Source organism: Daktulosphaira vitifoliae, unplaced genomic scaffold (genome assembly GCF_025091365.1).
Source record: "Daktulosphaira vitifoliae isolate Bord-2020 unplaced genomic scaffold, ASM2509136v1 Scaffold_2, whole genome shotgun sequence".
NCBI classification, from domain to species: domain Eukaryota; kingdom Metazoa; phylum Arthropoda; class Insecta; order Hemiptera; family Phylloxeridae; genus Daktulosphaira; species Daktulosphaira vitifoliae.
Genome location: NW_026099573.1, coordinates 11,161,643 through 11,170,033, shown reverse-complemented (window position 1 = coordinate 11,170,033; position 8,391 = coordinate 11,161,643). Strand labels below are relative to the sequence as shown.

The 8,391-nt window shown below is 30.5% G+C and overlaps 1 protein-coding gene across 2 annotated transcripts; it reads left to right on the top strand.

The window, feature by feature from the left end:
* Positions 1–3,754: 3,754 nt before the first annotated feature.
* Positions 3,755–7,789, top strand: LOC126897501 (uncharacterized). Of its 2 annotated transcripts, XM_050671161.1 has the most exons (3): positions 3,755–4,319; positions 5,032–6,469; positions 6,509–7,789. In XM_050671161.1, exons 2-3 carry the CDS (start codon positions 5,783–5,785, stop codon positions 7,013–7,015), a joined length of 1,194 nt encoding a protein of 397 aa, XP_050527118.1. In that variant the 5' UTR covers positions 3,755–4,319; positions 5,032–5,782; the 3' UTR covers positions 7,016–7,789. The 2 variants fall into 2 exon arrangements, with proteins under 2 accessions (XP_050527118.1, XP_050527117.1); XM_050671160.1 differs by having other exon boundaries at positions 3,755–6,469.
* The last annotated feature ends 602 nt before the right edge of the window (positions 7,790–8,391 follow it).

The following is an 8,391-nucleotide window of genomic DNA, read 5'->3' as shown; positions in this document are numbered from 1 at the left end:
GTTGTTTTATGTGAACGACAAAGTAAAGTTATATTTTAGATGTTTAGCAATGATAAGTTATATGTAATGTACAATACGTCTGACCTGAATCCTAGTACAGTTGGTCAGTAGGTAAATCCAGGCGATACGGAGTTAGTTGTTTATAATTGGTGATAGATAATAAAACAAAAAGTGATAATATTTCGATATTATATCTTAACTATATCGTTAGCGGCTACTCTACTTTAGCTACAGACGAGTAGAATTGTCACATCAGCATCTCCCTTTGTGCTAATTAATATGTATTATGAATTAAGTAAATGGAAATAAAACGTGTATAATACAAGTGGAAAGAACATAGTAATAAGTGTTCTTACAACACGTGTTCTTAAAACTACAAAAATTCTTTTACCTTTTTATGAAAACTGTATCAACTACTAGTTTTATACTAGTTTTAAGTAACCAATGAAATAAAAAATGGCATTTTTATCATATGAAACATTCATTAAATATATATAAATTCGAATATGTTTTTAAGTACGCGTAACATAACCATAAAAAATGAGTACTTTATTTTGCTTTAATGGTTATTATTTGTGTATAAAATTTTAACGTTTTTAATTAAAACTTAAATTTAACTTAAAATTATTAATAATCTAACAGGTTATAGGCAAGACAATTATTGTTATGTTAGTGTCTACTTTTTCATACTTGTGTACATTATTTAGATTTAATAATGTATATTGAAAATAAATTGTTAAATTACTCTTCCACTAAATTTTAATGTTGTTTTAAATTAGTAAAACAATTTTTTTTCAAATTTCAAATGAAAATTTAGTCTGAGCTCCTATATGTAGGCTTTATTCTACCAAGGTATTATAGACAAGTCAACAAAGTGACACGGCACCGCTTTACGCTCTAGTCTAGCGCTCATCCGTGTCCCTCTCGATATCAGCCGTCCAGCCATTAATATGACAATCGGTTGTCTCCCCACCCTTGACACCGTAACAAGGCCGCCGCCGCCGAATATGAAGTATTGATATTGCGTTCCGTTTTCTGTTCTTTTTATTTTTTGGTTCGTTGTCTTGCGATCGTTTATTATTCACTAGTGCAGCCCTACATCTCCCATTATACACGTATATATATAGGTAGTTATTATTAATATCTATATATGTGCGTTTGTACGTTTAATATATATTTTGCGGCCTTACGAGTCGTATAGATATATACATACTTAGTTACCACTAGTAAGCTTATATATATATATATATATATATATATATATAAGTTGAGAGGTGACGACTTGGGCCACGCAACGGATTGTGGAGTCGCCACCCTCGTGGCTCCCTTGCAAAAAGGAAAATGGGTCGCCAACCACTTAGGCGAGGGTCTTGATCAGAAAAGAACAACACCCGGACCATAAGTGGATTTAATAGAAAAAAAATTTAAAAAAAAATTAATAAGAAAACCAATAATATGTATTTCGATGAGATAAAGTGAATTAAAAAAAAATTTTATATATATAAACATATACTAAAAATATAAAGTGTTGTTGTATACTATAATACGCTGATACCTCTGTAAATATAACCAATATGTTTGTTTGATGTCACCAGTGGTGGACATACTTTAGTATGTCGAAGACCGTTACCTTAAAACTAGAGAGAATTATTTAAAGGGAAAAAAAATAAGATACACGTGAATATTGAAGATATTCACGCAATAAAAAGATTTTTGTTGATTAAGAAAATTAAGGGGACTTTATTAAATTATTACAATTAAGTTAATAGTGGACAAAACCCGAAGGCAAAAACCACTCTGCAAATAAAGGGACAAAAGAGAAGAGAAAAAAAATAATTATTAAGACAAAAAATTAACCTACAACTTTTAAATATTACACGTGAAGCGTCTTCCGCATCGGAACAAGTCCGTGTACTCCGGGCGCGGCGGATAATTTCTGTAATCTGGCCGGCCGGACCGTACTTGGGTACTGCGGGAATAATATATATATATATATGTTAAATATACATGACACACCACTGACCAATAACCTTATAACCAGCAACGCTAAAATTATTTATATCTCATAATAAAATTAATTTATGACAGAAAAAGAAAAAAGAATGGCTCAATACATTATATTAAATAAATAAAAGAAAAAAAATCAACAATACGATACCCAGTCCCGGATGGGACTCATCCTAAGATGGGGATCTCGGCCCCGGAAATGGCCGACGCCTTGCTGAATTAATACATTATATTTATAAACGAACAAGAAAAAAAAACTATAATTGGCTGCACGCACACAGCAAAATAGACCACGACGGTGGTTCAAAGGGAAGAGAGACTACGAAAAAATTTCTACACACCGGGCGAGACACAACGACGACGAACCCGTTTGGGAGAGGGTATCGGCTTAACGATTTACAAAATATACAACAGATAAAAATATGAACAATATTAGAGTTATACAGGTATGGACAGTGGTGGCCAGTGTATGTGTCATATAGGGAACGATTGTTAAACTGATAAAGAATATTGTGTGTATAGCGTTCACCTTGACAGCAACAGTACAGTTTTCTGATTACACGGCCGGATATAACGTACGCGCGCCCATTAGCAAAGCAAAACAGTAATCTATCAATATCATAAAATTCACATTTTGTCACGTTACAAAGTCGTTGCGTTTATACATTACCTGTGCGGCCATACTTTTATTGGACTACATGTTAAAAGAAAAAGTGGCAGAAAAAATTCATAACCAAATTTTTTTTTTTTAAGTTGAATTAAGATATGTATAATGCCATACTAAATGTCCTCATCGATTGGACTTGAGCTTTTTTTTACAGCCTTGCTTAAGTTTAAAAAAATGAGCTTATAAAATTTTTTTCAAAATATACTTAAATTACATTTCAAATTGCCATTTCTCGCTATTTTCAAATATAGAATTCTAGGCTCTGCACTAGACCCGGGACCCTACGAGCCTATACACAAAAATAACTAAAATTAAAATTATAATAATTGTGTTTATATTATAGAATATTTACAAAATAAAACGGTAGCACAGTGGAGTCGCGGCACAGTATGGACGTGGAATAGTTGGGACAAGTATAGATTATATCTGACAGTGATTAAAATCATTATCATAAGAAACGCTTCGATGTAAATCTGTAGCTAGTGTTTAATTTTCAAAAATTGGTAGATTATTTCAAAAACAACAATAACTCTTATTCCCTTAATTTTATCCAGATTAGTTATTTGATTTATAATTATTATATATGAATAAATAATAATTTTAGTAATTAAATTTAGTATGAATTTCATATTCAATAATTTAATATTGTAATTTTTACAGTGATGTTATAAAAATAATGAAGTAGTATATTTCTTTACTTTTAACGCGTATAAAAATTTAAAGGGCTGATGCAATAGTTTACAATAAGAAAAAAGGTTATTTATAAAAAAGTTATAAGTTTTATATATTGGACTACAAAGAACTTTCATCAGAATCAAAAATATACTTTTTTAAATCAACTTTTCGCGCCGTTTTCAAATCTGAAATTAGATTTTTTCTATTACATCATTAGGGGAGTATTGATATATTCTGTCAATGTAAGTGGAAACACTGTATATAACCTAAAAATTATTATGTATATTCATTGATGATCATTTTATTATATAATCATGTAAATGTGTTAAATTAATAAAGATGTTATATTTAATATAATGATATTACAAGTAGTAAACTTCAATATTAATCAGAAGTAAGTGACAATATTATTTGTTCAGGAAAACAATCAAATTTTCAATTTTTAAGAAATACTTATCTTTATAATTACGATATTGGTATTTAAAAAACCGAGATATTGCAAACACAAATAATTGAAATAGTTATTCGTCAAGGTCATCAAAAAATGCCAGCGTCTTTTCTTCGTGATCGACTGAACGATCCGTATTCATTATCATTGCTTTCTAAAACTTTGCTAAATGATGAAAAAGTAAAACGCGAATTTTTTTGTTTGGAGTCGCTTTACAAATGTATTTTATTGTTTTCCTTGCCGCTTGTTCAAAACGAGCACATTAAATTGTTTCTATCTCAGTAGCTCCGATGGATACTCAAAAAATAAAATTTGGAGAAAATTATATAAAAGATTGCCATCACATGAAAACATTAAAGACCACATTTAATGTTTTGTGAAGTAGAAACACAGACGAAGCCCAAAAATGGACATACATTTTGACACGTATTTTGGAATCAATTTTATTTTTAGGCGAAAGAGGATTGGCTTTAAGAGGAGAATGCCATATGGTGGGAGAACAAAATAATGGAAACTTTATAGGTATTATAGAACTGATAAGCCACTATGATCCTATTTTACGACAGCATTTAGAAATAGTAAAAAAAAATGATAAAAAATATAAAACATTTTGTAAGTAAAACTATTGACAAGTTCATTAATGCAAACTCAAAAACTTTTTTGAACGGTTTGATATGAAAACTTGTTTTTTAAGTGAAGATCCCGAACAATTGAATTTAAATATATATTATCTAGACTGTCGAGAAATAGTGCGAAGTATAAAAGTTATAAGCGATACTACAGGAAGATCAGTGAAATTAATTGAAGAGTACAACTTGATAATTACTATAAAAGCATACCAAAAGCAATACTTGCTACAAGTTGTCGCAGATTATAGAAAACATTTTCCTGATGCTAAAAGAACACATTAATGAAATAATGAAGACTATTTAATAATAATTGATAATAATTTTCCATAATATTTTTATAGTTGTGTTTTTTCATGATTTAAGTTTATTTTTATTATTTATTAGTTTTATATTATATATATATTAGAGTGGCCCAAAAATTTCAAAATTACCCTATACCCCAGGGCACCCACTATTTTTTTTACCTTCGTTGATAGTAGTAAAGTGCCAAAAATTCAATGTCCTAGGTTGAGTAGAAGGCAGTGCTCAACATCGTCAAAGTTTTTAAAATTTTGTTATTTCCTTATTTCTTAAATATTGATTTCTGTATTCTTGTTTTCTTTCAGATGCTGTTTTTGTGAAAGAAATACCAAGAAATATGTCTTAAAAATATATAACTATCAATAGTTGTTTGTGAGGACTGTTTTTATACCAGACATTGTTTAGGACTTTTTTTGTGAAAATATGGCTTTATCATCAACACGTCAAGCGGACACTATATTCTTGATAGGTATCAAAGATCTAGAACCAATATCTCGATTTAATCAGTTACCAACTATAAAGCAAGTCCTTCTTAGATTCCATTTTTTTCTCCAAAGGAAAAAATCGGTTCGAAATGCCAGTCATAGCACTGTAGAAGAATTAATTTTAGTGTGGCAAAAAACAGCTATCCCGATTAGACTTGTAAAACATTGTATTGATAAGCTTGAAAAATTACACTCTGAATGGCTTCTGTTAAAAAAAAATAAAGGAAGAATCTCTGATACCCAAAAGAAACGTGAAACACTATTTCAAGAGCAGCTAGATATGTTATTTGACATTGCTCACAATGATGCAATTACTATATGCAAAGTAGATGAAGACAGAGAATTTTTAATTGATCAGAGGACGGAAAGAAATATGATTATTTCATCAGAAGACATGAAATACAACATGAAACAAGAAAGGAAATTTCAAAGAAAAATGAAAGAACAATAGAGACTTGAAAAAGGGAATGAGCCAGGGTCCTCTTCCCTGATATCTCCAACTGTGACTATTTCAAATTCAGATGATGAATCAAGAGAAAAATCTGATTCAGCCATAGATAAATCAGAAGAGATGTATATGTATAAGCCACCATCTTCTTTTAAAAGAAGGGAATCCCAAAAAGACTCACAGAATGAACCAATTGCAAAGAAATCTTTATTTTCTAAACATGTCACAAGCGCATTAGATCGCAATAAGGTTTCTGATAGGGAATCCTTAAGATTAATGGTCCCTATTTCATCGGCATTGGGGCATGACCCTAGTTCCTTACCATTATCACGAAGTACTATTCAACGCAAAAGGAAAGAAGGAAGAAAAGCTGTGTTTGAAGAAATAAAGCAATGTGTTTCTTTTGACGATCCAGTTATTGTTCATTGGGACGGGAAGATTCTTCCTGATATTTTGGGCACTGATAAAGTAGATCGATTGCCCGTATTAGTATCTGCAGATGGTAAGGAGAAATTGCTTGGAGTGCCAAAACTTGTAAGGGGTACTGGTGCAAATGCAGCGAATGCAGTTTATAATGTACTAAGTGAATGGGGTTTGGAGAACAAAATAGTCGGCATGTGTTGTGCCACTACATCCGTTAATACAGGGTTTAAAAATGGAGCTTGTGTTATGCTGGAACATAAAATTGGAGAAGAATTATTATGGCTACCATGCAGGCACCACATTTTGGAGATTGTTCTCAGTAAGGTATTTACTCTCTGTTTCGGACCATCTAGTGGTCCTGACATTCCTTTATTCAAAAGATTCAAGGTAGCATGGCCCTTGATACACAAAGAANAGAGATTCAAGGTAGCATGGCCTTTGATACACAAAGAAAACTATCAACCATTAGAAAAAGCTCCTGGCAGTGAAAATTTAAAGCTCAATGCAGTAAATGCTTTATTAGTTGTCTTAGGAAGGAATAAGCAGCCCAGAGATGATTACATGGAGTTAATAGAGATGACTCTTCTAGCTCTGGGCCATACTCCATATAAAATTCATTGGAGAGCTCCAGGTGCAGTACACCACGCTCGTTGGATGGCGAAATTGTTATACGCCATTAAAATTCACTTGTTTCGTGAGGAAGACAGTTTCAAAACCACACAAAAGGAAAAATTGCAGTTAGAACGCTTTGTGAACTTTGGAGCTCTTGTATATGTAAAATATTGGTTTGAAGCCCCTATGGCTACAAATGCTGCTTGGGCAGACCTTTGTCTGTGGAAAGACATGACCAATTATGGAATTATTGATTCTCAAATTAGTGAAGTGGTTAAAAATGCCATAAATCTCATCTTTGGTACCTCTCGGATGAGTTAGTTGGCTTAAGTTTATACTCAGAGAAAGTTTCAAATGAGGAAAAGGTAGAAATTGTCAATAAGATGGAGTGTGAACCTACTGACCGGAAGGTAAGAGGAGATTTGTCACTTTTAACTGACCAGGCCGTTTTGGCTGATTTTGCCAATAAAAGATCATTGCAGGTGTTTGATAAATTGAAAATAAATTCAATTTTTTTGACCACACATCCAAATGAATGGAACAGCAATGAACATTACATTAGTGGTAAACAAATCACAAAAAATATGAAAGTTGTTAATGATATAGCTGAGCGTGGTGTGAAACTTTTTGAAGAGTTTAATAAGCTTTTGACAAATGATGAAGAAGAGAAACAGTTGGTCCTGCAAGTTGTTGAGGCTAACAGAAAGTTGGTTCCGTCCAAAACGACAAAACAAGTAGCTGTTGAAAGTTTGAAGCCATCAACTTCAAAGCATTAAACCATGTTTATTGTTTATTTACCCCAACCAGTACTTTCCTATAAGATTTTTGTATTATTAATCAATATTATACAATAAAATAAACTAATTTACTACTACTCAGCTATTTGTACTTAATTTAAAACAATCCTCAAAATTTCCTATTTTTCAATTTTATATTTAATATTAAATGTCTTTGAGCACTGTCTTCCAATTGGAATATTATCTTCAAACTTTGCCAAAATACTTGTTTTATTACTAGTAAAAAAAATAGCGGGTGCCCAGATTTGTAAACTAGTTTTGAAATTTTGACTATAAAATATGGGCCACCCTAATATATATATATATGTTAAAAGCAATGTATCAATAGTATTAAAGTTCTTTATTATATATTTTTAATCAACATAAATTAAATTAATTAAAATAAAATATTATACATTTTTTTTATATATTTCAAAAACTGACAATTTTTATTGAAATAAAACAAAATAAATCAATTAAAAAATATTTGAAACTAAAAAATTGTTTTTTCAAGTCCTGTTTAAACATTATTTGCAGTTTCATCATTGGATCAATTAAAATACATTATTTTGTATGTTAAGAATTTTTTAATTAAAAGTTATATAGAATAAAATAATAACTAACTTAATTAAAACAATTTTTCTTTTTTGTATTATATAAAAAAAAAAAGTTGATTATTCAAATCCATCGTCGTATGTAAATTTAGATAGTATTATTGACCATTATTAGAATCTTGATAGTTAGTCTTCTTCTTCATCATAATCATTAAAATATTTTTCTTCTACTTCAAAATAATCATTTTCTTGTTCTTCCGTATAATATATATTGCGACCCTTAATTTCTGACTGTATTTGCCTATGAAAAAAAAATATTTATTAATAAACATTATTTATAAATCTGTTATAATGCGTGAATAGATTG